The 17,539-nt window shown below is 45.1% G+C and overlaps 1 protein-coding gene across 1 annotated transcript; it reads left to right on the top strand.

Moving 5' to 3' along the window:
• Positions 1-1,375: 1,375 nt before the first annotated feature.
• LOC109574525 (keratin, type I microfibrillar 48 kDa, component 8C-1-like) lies at positions 1,376-5,770 on the top strand. Its single transcript, XM_019982583.2, has 7 exons — positions 1,376-1,767; positions 1,871-1,953; positions 2,472-2,628; positions 4,121-4,282; positions 4,377-4,502; positions 4,674-4,894; positions 5,340-5,770. The coding sequence occupies exons 1-7, from the start codon at positions 1,420-1,422 to the stop codon at positions 5,416-5,418; spliced, it is 1,176 nt and encodes a 391-aa protein (XP_019838142.2). The 5' UTR covers positions 1,376-1,419; the 3' UTR covers positions 5,419-5,770.
• Positions 5,771-17,539: the final 11,769 nt, after the last annotated feature.

Below are 17,539 nucleotides of genomic sequence, written 5' to 3'. Positions count from 1 at the left end.
AGGCTGCCGGCTGACCTGTGGGCTGTAGTCTGCAGCTTCAGTGCCACTCCCATCTGTCCAGAGGTTTCATTTTCTAACCATGAACACTCAGTTATTTTCTTTATTTAAAATAATTTTATTTATTATTTTTGGCTGTGCTGGGTGTTTGTTGCTGCGCATGAGCTTTCTCTACTTGTGGCGGAGCACAGGCTGCAGGCGCACGGGCTTTGGTAGTTGTTGCGGTACACAGACTCAGTAGTTGTGGTACACGGGTTTAGTTGCTCCAGGACATGTGGGATCTTCCCTGACCAGGAATGAAATCCATGCCTCCTGCATTGGCGGGAGGATTCTTAACAACTGGACCACCAGGGAAGTCCCCTATTTTTTTATTTTTTAAAAAATTTTATTGAAGTACAGTTGATGTACAATATTGTGTTAGTTTCAGGTGTATAGCCGAGTGATTCAGTTACGCATATACATATATGTATTCTTTCTCAGTAGCTCAAACGGTAAAGAATCCCGGTAATGCAGGAGACCTGGGTTTGATCCCTGGGCCAGGAAGATCCCCTGGTGAGGGGAATGGCATCCTACTCCAGTGTTCTTCCCTGGAGAACTCCATGGACAGAGGAGCCTGGGGGGCTGCAGTCCGTGGGGTCACAAAGAGTTGGACGTGTTGAGCGACTTAGCACAATACACAGCACATTCTGTTTCCGTTTCTTTTCCTGTATAGGTTATTATGGAGTACTGAGTAGAGTCCTCTGTGCTTTACAGGAGGTCCTTCTTGGTTATCTATGTTACATATAATGCTCAATTATTTTCAGTCTCTTCGGGTATTGACAAATTCCCTAAGCCCCAGTAAATACTCTCCCTGAGTAAGGCTCAGAATCCTCATAGTTAATACAGAAAAAGCTTCTGCTCTAAGGATGGGTTGAACTGAACAGTGAAGCATGGGAAGACTTGAGAGAAGCTGGCTGGCCATTGAAAAGACTATTCACTCCACACTCTCTTTCCAAGGAGTCCAATGGCAGAAATTCATGGGCGAGGAGTTCCTGATTCTTAAGCAACTCCACCCCATGTCCCTGGCTGTCCTCCCCTCTGAGTAATGGGGAGAGCCACTTGGGGCCATGATGATTCTACCTCCTTTGAAGCCATCTGATGAAACTCTGATATCACCAGCCATGAGCACCCTGGAGGAGCCTGTTATGACATAAGCTGAATGGAATAATTTTATGAGTTGAGGGGGGACTCTTGGGAGGCACCTAAGTAGCGTATTTTGGAGAGAAAAATTAGCCAAAGCATTAGGAAAGGAAACTATGTGGAGTGCCAAGACCCCACCCACCATTATGGGTATAAAAGGACCATGGAGAAAGGACAGACTCAAACCTCATCCACTTCCACCTCCATCAGTTCACCTGCCCTTCCATCACCTCTCCCAGCACCATGCCTTACAGCTGCTGCCTGCCCACCTTGAGCTACCGTTCCAGCTGCTCCTCCCGGCCCTGTGTGCCCCACAGCTGCCGTGGTACCACCCTGCCCGGGGCCTGCAACATCCCTGCCAATGTGGGCAGCTGTAACTGGTTCTGCGAGGGCTCCTTCAATGGCAACGAGAAGGAGACCATGCAGTTTCTGAACGATCGCTTGGCTAGCTACCTGGAGAAGGTGCGGCAGCTGGAGAGGGACAATGCAGAGCTGGAGAGCCGCATCCTGGAGCGGAGCCAGCAGCAGGAGCCCCTCTTGTGCCCCAACTACCAGTCTTACTTCCGGACCATCGAGGAGCTCCAGCAGAAGGTGAGGGGCTGGGCTGCGAGGATGCACAGCAGCAGCTTCCTGTCTTTGAGCAATAAAATGTTCTCAAGTTCAAATGGTCCTCACCATGGAATCTTGTTTTCAGATCCTATGTGCCAAGTCTGAGAACTCCAGGCTGGTGATACAGATCGACAATGCCAAGCTGGCTGCTGATGACTTCAGGACCAAGTACGTTGAGATTTTGGGGCCAGGTGACCTCCAAGGCCCCTGTGTGGGCCTAACATTGCCTGGAAGAGAAGAGAAAGCCATTTCTCCCTTTTTATTTCTCCTGGCATTTTTTTTTTTTTTAAGGCTGGCTAGGTAAAACCATTGGCAAACAGAGATCTGGACTCATGTGCTATTTGAGCTTCAGTTTATATCACTCTTTCTGAAAGGCCTTCAACCCCACAAATTCAGAGACTGTAGTGAATTGTTCTTGGTGGAGTTGATTGATTGGGTGATACATCAACCAACAAAATTGACAGGAGATAGAGTCCACCTCATGAGTCCCCTGAGTGCTTTCTGGTGTTAGGGTAAGTCCAAGGCTTCTCCATCCTGTTTATGTAGATCTTGAAGAAAGCATGGATGCAAAGAGGCAGAAAACTGTCAGTGCAAAGAGAGCTAGGCCAATCCCATGAACACAAGACATGGGGCAGGGAGCAGGGCTTCTGCCTGGCTCATTCTCCCACTCTGGTCTGTGCGTGCAGGTACGAGACGGAGCGTTCCTCGCGGCAGCTGGTGGAATCAGACATAAACAGCCTGCGTAGGATCCTGGACGAGCTGACCCTGTGCAAGGCCGACCTGGAGGCTCAGGTGGAGTCCCTGAAGGAGGAGCTGCTTTGCCTCAAGAAGAACCATGAGGAGGTGAGAGGAAAAGAAACCATAGGCTTCAGGGATAAGCCTTTAGCATTGGGAGTCAGGAGGCAACTGCTGTCAGACCTCCTGGGCTGGGACTCTTCCCTAAGGAACTCAAGGTCAGCTCCGGGAACGGCGATGCTGTCTCCATAGAGAGCTGGGGTGAGGGGAGCTCTGAGTAGTGGATGGTGTTGGAGATGCTGGGAAAGGACTTATATTCATTGAGGTCTCCTCTCTGCTGGTCCTGAATTTGGTGGTAGAGATAGAGGGGGAGAGAAAAAGGAATAACACGCTCTCTAGTCTTAAGGCTGTGGAAGTGATCATGTCAAAACAGTGCATCATACAGGTAGAAGGAAATAAGTATTATATGAAGTATAAATATACAATAGCTGCTATCATGACATCATTATTTCCTTGCTATTACTCGCCCTACTAGAAAACAAAATCACTTAATTCCACAATTGTGTGTTCCTAGCTAGGTACTCCAAATGGAGAAAATAACACATTTCCTTTTCCTGGTGTGCCTCTGTGTTTGCAGTAGAAAGCTCTGTCACATTTCATCCTTAGTGGATGTCACCGTGTTCCTTGTGGGTTCAATGTCTTACAAAGCGCTTGTCACATGACTTTGACATTTTGCTGTTGCACTGATATTCTCTCCTATCACTGCTCCATGGGAACACATGTTGGTCAGGTGAAATTCTGGGAAGGAATTGGAAATACCCATTTGGGGGGAGTGTGTCCCACCTGCAATGAGGTTGACTGTGATCCTGGGTGGGCATCTTGGATGGTCAGGGAGATAGTTGGACCTCAAGGAAGTTTTAAATTCTGATTCTGATCTTATTCTACCATTTTAAGCGGAAGCCCTTAGTGATGACTCACTGCTTTTAAACAGTAAAAACACATTTTTGCTACATGTCTTCCATGGCATGTAGGCATGTAGAATGGGAAGTTTAGATTTATCTTTTGCTTGTCAAACTTGCCCAATGGGTATTTTATTATAGAAGCTTTTGTTATATAGAGACAATCTTTATATGTACATGTTGTATGAGCCTCAGGCTCTGGGAACAATTTGATCTGCCTGAAGGGAGATTGGGAAGTCTTCTCAGAGGCAAATCAGAGGAAAGAGGAGGATTTCAGCACTTTGGTCTAAGGGAAGAGACTGAGCAAAGACACAGATGTGGCAGAGCATGGCATACCTGGGGAGTATGGCTGGGAAAGCAGTATCTACGGGGATGTAATGGGAAAGAGGTAGGAAGGACCTGCATGTGTGAACGAGTTTGGACTTAGGCTTATGGGAAAGGTGAGCTTGTTTCAGTGTTGGGGGAAGGGAATGGATGTGATGCCTGTTTGGGTTTATTCCTACACCTTATCTGTGTCAGTTTGGGGGAATGATCAGAATATTCCTTTCAGTGCATTTTGGGCAGCGTTGTGCTCACTTCCCTGCAGCAGGAAGATTGCAGATCCATTTCTGTGGGTTCACTTCTTCTCCTCCCTCCCTCAGGAAGCCAATTCACTGCGGAGCCAGCTGGGAGACCGCCTCAACGTGGAGGTGGACGCCGCCCCCACTGTGGACCTCAACCGTGTGCTCAACGAGACCAGGGCTCAGTACGAGGCCTTGGTGGAGACCAACCGCAGGGACGTGGAGGAATGGTACATCAGGCAGGTGAGCATCTCGGCACGTGGTCTCTCAGGACCCTCAGCCCCTTGGGGCCCTTCAGGTGGGGTCTGATTCTCTCTTCTGCCCTTTGGTGTTTCAGACTGAGGAGCTGAACAAGCAGGTGGTGTCCAGCTCAGAGCAGCTGCAGTCCTACCAGGCAGAGATCATCGAGCTGAGACGCACGGTCAACGCCCTGGAGGTGGAGCTTCAGGCCCAGCACAACCTGGTGGGTACTGATGAGACTCCTGGTGAGGAGGTGAGGTTGGGGAGTCAGGGGCACTGGGATGCCCTCCGGACCACCCTCTCCTGAACCCTTGGAGCTGGTGACTTGTTTGGAAGCGATGGAGAAGCCCCTGAAGGAGCAGCTCTGTGACTTTCCTCCCCTTCCCTCTGACAGAGAGACTCCCTGGAGAACACCCTGACGGAGACGGAGGCCCGCTACAGCTGCCAGCTGGCCCAGGTGCAGGGCCTGATCGGCAACGTGGAGTCACAGCTGGCGGAGATCAGGAGTGACCTGGAGCGGCAGAACCAGGAGTACCAGGTGCTGCTGGACGTGCGGGCCCGGCTGGAGTGTGAGATCAACACCTACCGTGGGCTGCTGGACAGCGAGGACTCCAAGTGAGTAGGGAGAGAAGGGATCCTGGGAAAATGTGTGGTGGGTCTACAAGACCCTGGGCATGCCCATGTTGGCCATGTTTTCAGTTCATCAAAGAGCACACATTCATGGAGTGTCTCCTTTGTGATGGTTAGGCAAATGTGAAAGCTCAAAGGTGAAAGGCAGTCATTCCCTGCCTCGGGGAGCTAACAGTGGAGGGGTGGTGGTAGAAACTGTTACAGTAGCAGCTGTTGGGTAAGGGAGACTGTTGAGTTCTGTGAGATCTCAAGAGCATTAGATAACAATTGTCCCCCTCTGCACATGGCAGAGAGGGAGAGAGGTTTGGTAACAATCAAAGTTGATTGCAACAAACTTCAACCACTGAGAAATCAGATGTATCTCGTAAAGTACCTCAGCACTCTTACCAGTCTTCTCCCCAACCCATTCTAAATCTCTGTGTTCTTCCAGGCTCCCCTGCAACCCATGTGCCACCACCAATGCTAGTAGCATCTCCTGTAGGTCCTCCGCTCAAAATCGTTGCTGTTAATTCAAAAACCTGCCTTCTCTTTGAAGACGACAATGAAGCCTAGAACAAGCACAGGAAAGATCCCCAGGTCCTGCCTTGGCTGGAGCTCAGTTACCATTTAGATACCTTGTCAAGCCAGCTCTGAAATTTCTACCCATGGAAATGCTCTCCACGAGCCAAGACACACCTCATCTGCTTCCGATGTTTGGAAAACTCCCTCCTGCTGAAGGTCAAGTCTCTGTCTCTGAAGACAGTCCAGCAATCTGAGCTCCAGGTTTTACTTTAGGGTGTTTCCTCTAGGTATTGTGTTTCCTGCTTCCTGCTTTCCTAGCTTCTTTGATATTCTCTGGAATGCAAGGAGGCTACTTCATTTACTTCCCAATAAACTTTATTTCTCTGGCATAGTAAATGTGTTTCTCATACATATGCATGCATTGTAAAGTACTTGTTATGGCTGTTTCATAAGAATAACCCTTCATTAGGAGGATGAAATGAGTTCAGTAACTGTCCTAGTCATATGCTCCACTGGTAAATACAGAGGGAGAGAGAAGGTTGTCCTCCTGGGAGGCTCCCACCCAGGAAGACTATGCAGAAAAACTGGCTTTTAAAACTCATGCTTTTTTTTTTTTTTCTGGCCACGGCTGCAATTGTGAGCATCCTCCCCAAACCTTACACCTCTCTCCCACTCTCATCCCCATCACTCTGGAATTCTCTGTTTACATTTCTCTCTAACTGTGAAGACTAGCTCCTGTGGAGACTGTTCAAGAGGAGCTCTCCTCTCGTCTCAGCCTCTTGGCTGCACACGTGTCACCAGTGGAGATGCCTACTCTTTCTAGAATGTACCTACAATGATTTCCATCACCCCGCACATTCTGGGTCCTCTTGTTAGATCTCTGTTTGTTCTCTGTCTTCTGATTAGCCTGCCTTCCTCTTTCTGTCTCAAGTGGAGGAAATGCCTGGATTTGTGAGTCTGTGTTTCTCCTTCTACATCTCTGCTCATGGAGAACTCACACCTCTATGCTGACAACTCCAAAATCTTGCACCTCAGCTTGAGTTCCAAGTCTTCACACATAGGACAGTTTCACTTGGTATCAAGTCATCACATCGCATTTAATTGGACGACAACTTGTCTTTGCCAAACTGGTGCATCTTGTTACCCACTTGTTATACTCAACACTTTGTAATCTAAGGACCCTTTAATGCAGACGGGTGTATCTCTTTACCTCCCTCTCTTCAAAGTTATTCTTTCCACTAGCTCTTTGCTCATATCTGGAATGTTCTTCCATAACCTTGTTATCATTTCATTGCCTATCATTTCAAGAAAGGCCAGTGTTCATTAAGTCTCCCTACAACGAACATGAATCCTACCCCACCCTCACTTGCCTCCTCTCTGAATATTCAACACTTTCAATTCTATTGGCCACTGTCTCAATGATTCATTCATTTTGATGCTGACTGACACAGCCCCCAACAACCATCTGTTGTGTAGTACTATGTGTGGTACTGCAGACACACAAATAAGTGAACCCCAATCCTAGACCCCAGTGTGTTAATAGTCTAGAGTGGGGAAGACAAAGAGACAAACATCATACAGACAAATATAAGTGTGGCTCCATAGTTCAAAAAGATACCTGCACTCCAATGGATACTGCAACACTATTTTTCAATAGCAAACTAAATGTCCATCAACAGAGGAATGGATAAAAAGATGTGTTACATATGTACAACGGAATATTACTCAGTCACAAAAATGATAGAAACTGTGTCATTTGCAGAGACATGGATGGACCAAGAGAATGTCATTCAGAGTGAAATAAGTCAGGAAGTGAAAAACAAATATCATATATTAACACTTATATGTGGAATATAGAAAAATGGTATAGATTAACTTGTTTGCAAAGTAGAAATAAAGACAGAGACATAGAGAACAAATGTATGGATACCAAAGGGGGAAGGGGGTGGGTGAGATGAATTGGGATCAACATATATACACTGCTGCTGCTGCTGCTAAGTCACTTCAGTTGTGTCCGACTCTGTGTGACCCCATAGACGGCGCCCACCAGGCTCCCCCATCCCTGGGATTCTCCAGGCAAGAACACTAGAGTGGGTTGCCATTGCCTTCTCCAATGCATGAAAGTGAAAAGTGAAAGTGAAGTTGCTCAGTTGTGTCTGACTCTTAGCGACCCCATGGACTGCAGCCTACCAGGCTCCTCCATCCATGGGATTTTCCAGGCAAGAGTACTGGAGTGGGGTGCCATCACCTTCTCCGCATATATACACTACTATATATAAAACAGATAACTAGTGAGAACCTACTATATAGCACAGGGAACTCTACTCAGTGCTCAGTGGTGACCTAAATAAGAAGGGAATCCAAGGAAGAGGGGCTATACGCATACATGTGGCTGATTCATTTTGCCTTACAGCAGAAGCTGACACAATAAAATTTCTCATAAAATGTTGCTCAAGAAAGGTGTAAATAAAAATGATGAATTTCCAAGATGTGAGAGTGTCAAGAGACTCTAAGAAGAAAGTAGCACTCAATCAAAGCTTTGAAAACCCAAACATTGTTCCTATAAATTTCACCTGCCTGCATCATTGATTATAGGTCCTTCAAGAGAGAGTATCTTCACCTAACAGAAGCCTAGTGTAAACCATGGAGCACTGTAAGCGGAATAAATAAGGAACAGTAACACTAATGAGGGTTCATGAGAAGGTTATTAAAACTTTATATAATGCCCACAGTTGCAACTTCAATCAACTATTACTGTATGATATTAGCATAATTCTGAAATAGAGTTTGATGGGATTTGGTTAGACAGATGAATGTGTGCAAGTCTAAGAAGAGGGAAAGTTTTTTAAGCATTAACTTTGCCTGATAGGGAGATGAGAGAGCCTGAGGTGTGTTTAGAGCCTGACATACCAATTTCTATCTTGGAGCAGAGGATTAATGTGGTTTAGCAGAAGATGATACTGCAAATTAGTTAGGGAGGGCCATATCTAACAGTTCTTTGAATGGTTACCTGTAAGATTTGCTATTAAGGTAGGTTGACATAGGATCTATAGGGCAGCTATGTATATGATGGATTGTAATGGGTCCTAGAAGTTTGTGAAATAGAAGGAAGATCAATTGGGAGGCTGGTGAGAGAAAATGAGAACTGAGATGGTTGGTGGTGGTGGGAAGTAATGGGGCAAATGGTGGGGTGGATTTCAGAGGCACATGGAAGCCAACTGCAGGTAGAGAAACAATGGAGAGAAAAGGAAAGAAACAGTACTGATTGACTATCTGGCAGTACTGATTGACTATCTGGTATGGTCAACATGAATAAAGTTTTTGAGGCTTAGAAAGTGAAGTAACAGTGGTTCTCCAGGAGAGAGAGCTGGAAAAGGATGACTAGACTTGGGAGGGATGTCAGAAAGTTACCTAAATAAAGATGATAATAGAGCTGTGGGAGTTGTTTAGACTGTCAAGGAGAAGATCTTGGAGTAGGAAAGAACCTTGGGGATCATTGTAGAGGATGACAGAACAGGCCTGGAGTTCTCCAAAGTCCTTGACCTGAGGTTTGCCTTGGTTTAGCTTGCTAACATCTGCTGGATCATGGAAAAAGCAAGAGAGTTCCAGAAAAACATCTATTTCTGCTTTATTGACTATGCCAAAGCCTTTGACTGTGTGGATCACAATAAACTGTGGAAAATTCTGAAAGAGATGGGAATACCAGACCACCTGATCTGCCTCTTGAGAAATTTGTATGCAGGTCAAGAAGCAACAGTTAGAACTGGACATGGGACAACAGACTGGTTCCAAATAGGAAAAGGAGTTTGTCAAGGCTATATATTGTCACCCTGTTTATTTAACTTATATGCAGAGTACATCATGAGAGATGCTGGACTGGAAGAAACACAAGCTGGAATCAAGATTGCTGGGAGAAATATCAATAACCTCAGATATGCAGATGATACTACCTTTATGGCAGAAAGTGAAGAGGAACTAAAAAGCCTCTTGATGAAAGTGAAAGTGGAGAGTGAGAAAGTTGGCCTAAAGCTCAACATTCAGAAAACAAAGATCATGGCATCCAGTCCCACCACTTCATGAGAAATTGATGGGGAAACTGTCAGACTTTATTTTTCTGGGCTCCAAAATCACTGCAGATGGTGACTGCAGCCATGAAATTAAAAGACACTTACTCCTTGGAAGGAAAGTTATGACCAACCTAGATAGCATATTCAAAAGCAAAGACATTACTTTGCCAACAAAGGTCCGTCTAGTCAAGGCTATGGTTTTTCCTGTGGTCATGTATGGATGTGAGAGTTGGACTGTGAAGAAGGCTGAGCGCCAAAGAATTGATGCTTTTGAACTGTGGTGTTGGAGAAGACTCTTGAGAGTCCCTTGGACTGCAAGGAGATCCAACCAGTCCATTCTGAAGGAGATCAGCCCTGGGATTTCTTTGGAAGGAATGATGCTAAAGCTGAAACTCCAGTACTTTGGCCACCTCATGTGAAGAGTTGACTCATTGGGAAAGACTCTGACACTGGGAGGGATCGGGGACAAGAGGAGAAGGGGATGACAGAGGATGAGATGGCTGGATGGCATCACTGACTCGACGGACGTGAGTCTGAGTGAACTCCGGGAGTTGGTGATGGACAGGGAGGCTTGGCGTGCTGCGATTCATGGGGTCACAAAGAGTTGGACACGACTGAGCGACTGATCTGATCTGAGCTGAGTCTCTGAGGAGAAGGAGGCTACAGGTCATGGGGTCGCAAGAGTCAGACACGACTTAGTGACTAAGCCACCACTGAGGAAATAGATGAGGTCTCGTTATAAGCAGTTGGAGAGGGAGGTGGGGATGCAACTGAAGAAGCACAGAAGTCTAAAGGAGTCAGTTTCGACAAGGGCATGATCAATAGCATCTGGGGCAAGGAATATGGGTATTCAGACAAATCCACTGGGTACAGTAACAGGGAGATCACTGGTGGCTATATGGAGAGATGGTTGGACTCTGGGTGAAGGAGTCATATTTCAAGGCGCTTTCACATCTGTCTTAGATCACCAACTCCATAGTGAACTTAATGCAAGAATTCAACTCAGTGCATTGATAGTAAACATGAATTTTACCTTGCTTTTTTCTCTGTGTTCTTTGATAAATGTTTTAGCTCTTCCCTTTGAGGGCTTCCCTGGTGGCTCAGCTGGTAAAGAATCTGCCTGCAATGTGAAAGCCCTGGGTTCAATCCCTGGGTTGTAAAGATCCCCTGAAGAAGGGAATGGCTATCCACTTCAGTATTCTGACCTGGAGAATTCCATGGGGTCACATGGAATAGTCCATGGGGTCACAAACAGTCAGACACGACTGAGCAACTTTGATTTCTTTTTGAGGGGCAGAGCAGTCACATAATCAGGCTTTCATTTCTTTTCTGAGTGGGCCCTGAATCCAGCTCACCCAGAAGATTAAAACCATTGAGATTACATTGTCCTGGATTGTTTCACATTTTTTTAACTTTTTTATTTTAGACTGGTAGAGTTAAAAACATAGGGAATAATTTTGCATTTTTCTAACTTGGCTTGTCTCTTAGAACCTCCCTGGACTCCATTCCTATTGAGAATCCAGGACTAAGTGTAAGAGAAAAAATGTGTGCTCTGGAGAGGCTTTGTGGAGTGGTCCCTGAATCCTCTCTGAAGTGTCTATATCTCTCTTTGCTCAGCTCATTTTGCTCCTGAGGTGATTCATTCTCCAGGTCCTCTGCTACTTGTCCCTCAATAGAAATCCTGTGTGAGTATCTTCTCAGAGCCAAATCTGCTGGCTTAGTTCCTATATCACCATCACAATTTCTCTCCTCAATGCAGTGAGGCTGGATAATTAATAAATTGGTAACATGGCACCCCACTCCAGTACTCTTGCCTGGAAAATCCCATGGACGGGGGAGCCTAGTAGGCTGCAGTCCATGGGGTCTCTAAGAGTCGGACATGACTGAACGACTTCACTTTCACTTTTCACTTTCATGCATTGGAGAAGAAATGGCAACCCACTCTGCTGTTCTTGCCTGGAGAAACCCAGGGACGGGGGAGCCTGGCGGGCTGCCTTCTATGGGGTCACACAGAGTCGGACACGTAGCAGCAGTAGCAGCAGCCTTTATGGAACAGTCTGTGGAAGCCTTATATCCTGTTCTTATAAGCACCTCTAATTTGGGCTGATTTGGGTGGCCTGGTGTTGTTATTGGACACTGTTTCTGATTTTCTTGTCACTCAGTGAGCGATACTTCATCACTCTTTGGCATTAGTCGATCCCCCTGATCTGTGTGCACCTAGTGACTCCACTCCTGGCCTCTCCTTGCTGTGTGTAAACATTAAAACTAGGTAATTTATTTTAACTGGAGAATAATTACCTTAAAATGTTTGTGGGTTAGTCACTCAGTCGAGTCCAACTCTTTGTGGCCACATGGTCTGTAGTGCACCAGGCTCCTCTGTCCATGGGATTCTCCAGGACAGAATACTGGAGTGGGCTGCCATTTCTGTCTCCAGGGGATCTTTCTGGCCCAGGAATTTAAGCCAGGTCTCCCTCATTGCAGGCAGATTCTTTACTGGCTGAGTCACTAGGGAAGCCCTTTACTTTAAAATGTTGTGATGGTTTTTGCCATACTTCAGCATGAATTGGCTGTAGGAATACATGCGTCCCCTCCCTCCTGAACCCCCCTCCTACCTCCCTTCCCACCCTATCCCGCTTGGTCAGATGTTACTTCACATCTCCCACAGAATACATTTTACATTTCTGGTGGTGAGAACTTCAGGTGCAGTGCCTGGCCATCAGGGGAGAAGGTTTTGGGAAGGAGGAGAGAGGCTTCTGATGCCTTTAAATTCCTGCCAAAGGGAGGATGCCTCAGCACATCTGCCCTGACTCTACTCCATGGTTAAGAGTTTGCGTGTGATCTCTCCCACAGAAATAGCCTTGGCTTCCATAATAAATAGTATCCTTCAACCTCAACTGCAATTTGCTCACATCTGGAGACCAGAAGCCTTACCATGGCGTCTGCCACAATTACATGAGCAGGTGTAAAACCTTTCTGTTTGTTAGCGGTTGATTTGCTCATCATTTTTATTGAAGGATCATTGACTAGGGACAAGGTCATTACTAACACAAAGGTAAGAATTCACAGAACACAGTAAGTAGAAAAAATAAAAGGCAATTGCCTTCCAGAATTTCTGGGAAGTGAATTAAAACTTGGCTGTTTTCTTAATAGATACAGGTCCTCTCAACCATCATCTAATGACCACTATGCAGTGATCATAGTTACTTCTATGCAAGATGTGAGATGGTTGCCTTTTCTAAACATTGCCCTCCACTTTTGAAGATACAGGATACTTACTTCTGGATTATTCCTAACTGAGGTGAAAGCTACAGTAATGGTTATAGGGATCCCCATGGACATATTTACCAGTCTACAATACATTATTCCTTTCCTATTCCTTAAAAAGTGCTGTTGTCTAGATTTTTATCTTTTGAAGCTTGGGGTATTGAAGAAGGGGAGAAAGAGAAAAGCTAATGAATTCAGCTATTCCCTGATGGCTCAGAGATAAAGAATTTGCCTGCAATGCAGAAGACTTGGGCTTGATTCCTGAGTCAGGAAGATCCCCTGGAGAAGGAAATGGCAGCCCACTCCAGTATCCTTGCCTGGGAAATCCCATGGATGGAGGAGCCTGGAGGGCTATAGTTCATAGGATTTCAAAAGAACTGGACAAGACTGAGTGACTAAATAACAACAAAACAACAAATTGGCTTTACGTTATCAGATCTTGTCCAGGAATGCTTCAGTCAATTTGGTAGTGATTTTGAACTAACACACCTGTTCCACATCTCCCTAAAGGTAGAGATTCAGGCAGGAGGAGCAGATTGTGGATTGTGAATGTGGGCGAGGATATAATTACCTTCAAAATGAAACCACTAGGTGGCATTTCAGGGGGCTCCTAAGAGCTCTGGTCCTTGATGTCTTAGCCCAGAAAGAATTCACCAAGAAGCAAACTGATAGATAAGAAGTGATTTATTAGAATAGGATACTTGTGAGGCTTATGAGTGGGTGGACAAGAGGGTGCTGCCCCAAGAACTTAGAGGGCTACCATTTTACAATCAGAGGAAAAAGTGAAGAGGGGGAAAAGACTACTTTCTTCCTCATTCTTGAGTAGACGTTGTGCTTCCAACATCAGCTCCTCCTCCAAGTTGGGTTGGGGGGTTTTCTTGTCTCTACATGGTCAAGCCAGAACTGTCATGGCACAATGGAAAATTATTTCAGGTTTCAGTATAATGAGGATCTTTACTTTGAAATGTCACTTTTCCATAATTTTTCATCTATGTAGAGAGCATATCCGAGGAGTCATTAATTTACTGAGCTCACTGGGCAGAATGTGGGTCTCATGACACCATTGTTTTGTTGTTTTGGGTCATGTCTCATGCTTCTGCTGCATGATTTTTTTTTCGCTAAGCATGCCTGCTGTTTTATGGTTAAGCAAACATGCTTTCTTGAGTAATCATCAACTAACAGGGTTTACTACACTTTTTCTTTACTTAAAATTCTGTAGTGGGATGAACTATATAATTACCTACTTTGTGCCTATCAAAAACATACTTTCTGGAAGAATACAAGTTTATTCCAATGCTGCTGTCTTTTATGAATACATAGTTGAAGTTCCACACTGGAAATGACTTTCAGAATCACCCAAGAAAACATACATTATAATTTTATAGTCACAATGTGTATCTGACCCACTGAAGATGCTATTCAGTTTGGTTTTTATTCAACTCACTGGATTGGGTCCCAAAATAACCACACTCTCTTGGAGATAAAGACTTGTTCTCAGTGAGGATAACCAAAAGAAAGAGCCTAGTGAGAGCAAGTTAGAAGAAGGGGTGATCTGAGTAAGGCTATATGGGAAGAATTAGCACGTAGCTACTAAAAGGAACTTTAGCTACTAAAGGTAGCTACTTTAAGGCATATTTTTCATATCTTGAGCACTGATAGATTGAACATAAAATCATCATGTTTCATATCTCCATCTGGAATAGCAAAAGGGTAGAATATGTTTGCCAAAATGTACAGATGGTCTTGAAATACCAATAAAGCATGTAATTTAAATCTAAGTGGGGCACATTGTTTACTTAAGAAAAACCAGTCCTATGTAGGGGCTTCCCAGGTGGCACCAGTGGTAAAGAACCTACCTGCAATGCAAGAGTGCTGGTTCAGTCCCTGGGTTGGGAAGATCCCCTGGAGAAGGAAATGGCAACGCACTCCAGCATTCTTGCCTGGGAAATCCCATGGACAGAGAAGCATGGCAGACAGCAGTCTATGGGTGACAAAGAGTCAAACATGACTCAACACGCATGTATTAGTCCTATTTAAGTCATTCTCTAGTGCCTCCTTTGAGCAGGCCTTTATCTTAAAAGACTCTTGTGTGTTAATTGATCAGGTACTTTGGTTCAGAGGATGAAGAATGTCACATACCTTATATTGCAGTCAACAAGACATCAGACATTCCAGCCACCCCCTGAGGGGATTCAGGATAGAGAAAAAACAAGATACCATCCCAAAATGTTGTTCAGTTACTCTCAGTTGTGTCTGACTCTTTGCGACCCCATGGACTGTAGCATACCAGGCTTGCCTGTCCTTCACTATCTCCCAGAGTTTGATCAAACTCATGTCCATTGAGTTGATGATGCCATCCAACCATCTCATTCTCTGTCGCCCCCTTCTCCTCCTTCCCTCAGTCTTTCCTAGCATCAGTCTTTTCCAGTGAATTGGCTCTTTGGATCAGGTGGCCAAAGTATTGGAACTTCAGCTTCAGCATCAGTCCTTCTAATGAGTATTCAGGGTTGATTTCCTTTAGGATTGACTGGTTTGATCTCTTTGCTGTCCAAGGAGCTCTCAAGAGTCGTCTCCAGCAGCACAGTTCGAAAGCATCAATTCTTCAGATAGCTGAGGTGCATATCAAAGGAATGATTTCACTGTGCCCAGACTCTTACATCTTCCCATATGTTGAAAAGTGCTAAATTCATTCACTTGAGATATTTGGTTTTCTTTAATTAACAATTATCCTTTGATAGTCTGACTACCTGGTTTTTATTGCAAAACTCCCATGCATCCTGGATCCTCCCTTACCTCTTTGAAGCAGTCTCTCAGAGCTCTCTGAGAGGCTGTCTTCTGGGCTTAAGCCCTCAGGAAGTCCACTGGATAAAACATAATTATCAACTGAAAAAAAAGAAAGCATGTAACTTAATGTGATGACTTTTTAAGAGTCACATCCTTTGGAAAGGGCTTCCCAAGTGGCGCTAGTGGTAAAGAACCCACCTACCAATGCAGATATAAGAGATTTGAGTTTGACCCCAGGTTGGGAAGATCCCCTGGAGGAGGGCATGACAACACACTCCAGTATTCTTGCTTGAAGAATCCTATGGACAGAGGAGCCTGGTGGGCTATAGTCCATAGGGTCGAAAAGAGTAGGACACAACTGAAGTGACTTGGCACACGTAGCTCGCATATCATTTGGAAAACTGGGATCAGGCATTTTGACATCGAACCCAGTAAATCTCCCTTTCCCCCCAAGCCTTAGTGGGTATTACATTTTCTTTTAGTAGACTTCCTTCCACTAGAGTAGAAGTGACCTTTGGTTCTTTGATAGAGAACAGACTTTTAATTCTTGGTCAATTATAATTTAGGAGGTGATATTGCCTAGTAGTGCATTCAATTGCACTCAATCCTTTTGTGCATCATTGCATCTCGCAGTGAGAAGATTGGATGAGGGAGACAGTGTGAAGGAGAGAGCAAGGCCATTGGAATCAGAGAAGTGGGGGTTGTAATGCTGGCTCCACACGCAAGAGCTCTGTGACCTTGAACAAACTCTCAAAGGTTTGGCATCCTCATTTGCAAACCCTGCAGTGTTATGTGTGGACTTAAAGAGACAGTATAAATAAGGTGCTCAGCACAGTGGGTTCTCAGTAAGCAGAAGCCATTCTAACAACATGAGAAATGGATATTTCCTGCCATATCAGTAAACAAAGGGTGTCATAATCTTCAATGATTGCAGCCACCACCGTTGGTGAGCTATTGAACCCTGAAGGAAGTCAGGAAAGAAAGAATACCTGCCATCTAGCCATCAGACTGCAGCCATTCCCCTCGATGAGCCCTGAGGAAACTCAGGATGTGAAATCACAGGATACTGGCCCCAGAGAGCTGGGATGCATATCAAAGGAACGATTTCTGTGAGCCCAGACTCTTGCATCTTCTCATACACAGGAAACTACTAAATTCCTTAACTTGGGATATCTGGTTTTCCTTTAACAATTATCTTTTGATGTTCAGACTACCTGTCCGTTGTTGCAAAATTTATGTATAACCTGGCTACCTGCCTTGCCTCCTCAAAGCAGTTCTCTCAGAGTTACTTGAGACGGTGTATCCCAGGCCTGAAGTCCTAAAAATTCCTGCTGAATAAAACATAACCCTCAACTTTTAGGTTCTGAGTATTTTTTAAGTCAACAAATGTCATACTATGTACAAGTACAGAGTAAAATCTTCCTGAAGAGTAGGTGCTCCCAAGATGTTAGTTTTCTTAATGTTCTGTGAACATTAAGTAATAACAGAAATGGAGCCTGGGGGCTTCCTGAAGCCCCCTAGGAAGAGGGTAGAATTGCCTCCACCTGGCAAAGGGGCCTTGGACAAGATGGCCTCATAATCCTTTCCGATCTCAGCTTCCAGGATTCCCTACTGAATAGTCTGCTTTTTCTCACAGAGTCTCTACTGAGCATGACGTAGATGAGCCACTGACCTTTCCTTGTGTAGGAGAAGAAGTGCCCCCAACTCTGGAGGACAGGACATAGCTATCACTAACTCTATAGCCCATGAGTGAGTGCTGCTGTTGGAAAGATATGGGTGGGTCACTTTGAAGCTTTTCCTTAACCAACCAGCATGATTGTTGATGAGTCCTGACTTAGCAAGAAGCCCAAGTAAAACATTTTATGAGGTAAAGGACTCGCGTGAGGTGGCTAAATAACATGGAAAAATTGGTAGAGAGGGTAAAAGAGGGTAACGCTAAGCGTGGCTACCACACCCACCGCTGGCAGAATATAAAGAGCTGGAGAAGACCAGGGCTTACACCACAGAAAGGAAC

This window comes from Bos indicus, chromosome 19 (assembly GCF_029378745.1).
Source record: "Bos indicus isolate NIAB-ARS_2022 breed Sahiwal x Tharparkar chromosome 19, NIAB-ARS_B.indTharparkar_mat_pri_1.0, whole genome shotgun sequence".
NCBI classification, from domain to species: domain Eukaryota; kingdom Metazoa; phylum Chordata; class Mammalia; order Artiodactyla; family Bovidae; genus Bos; species Bos indicus.
This window is presented reverse-complemented; position numbering and strand designations above follow the sequence as displayed.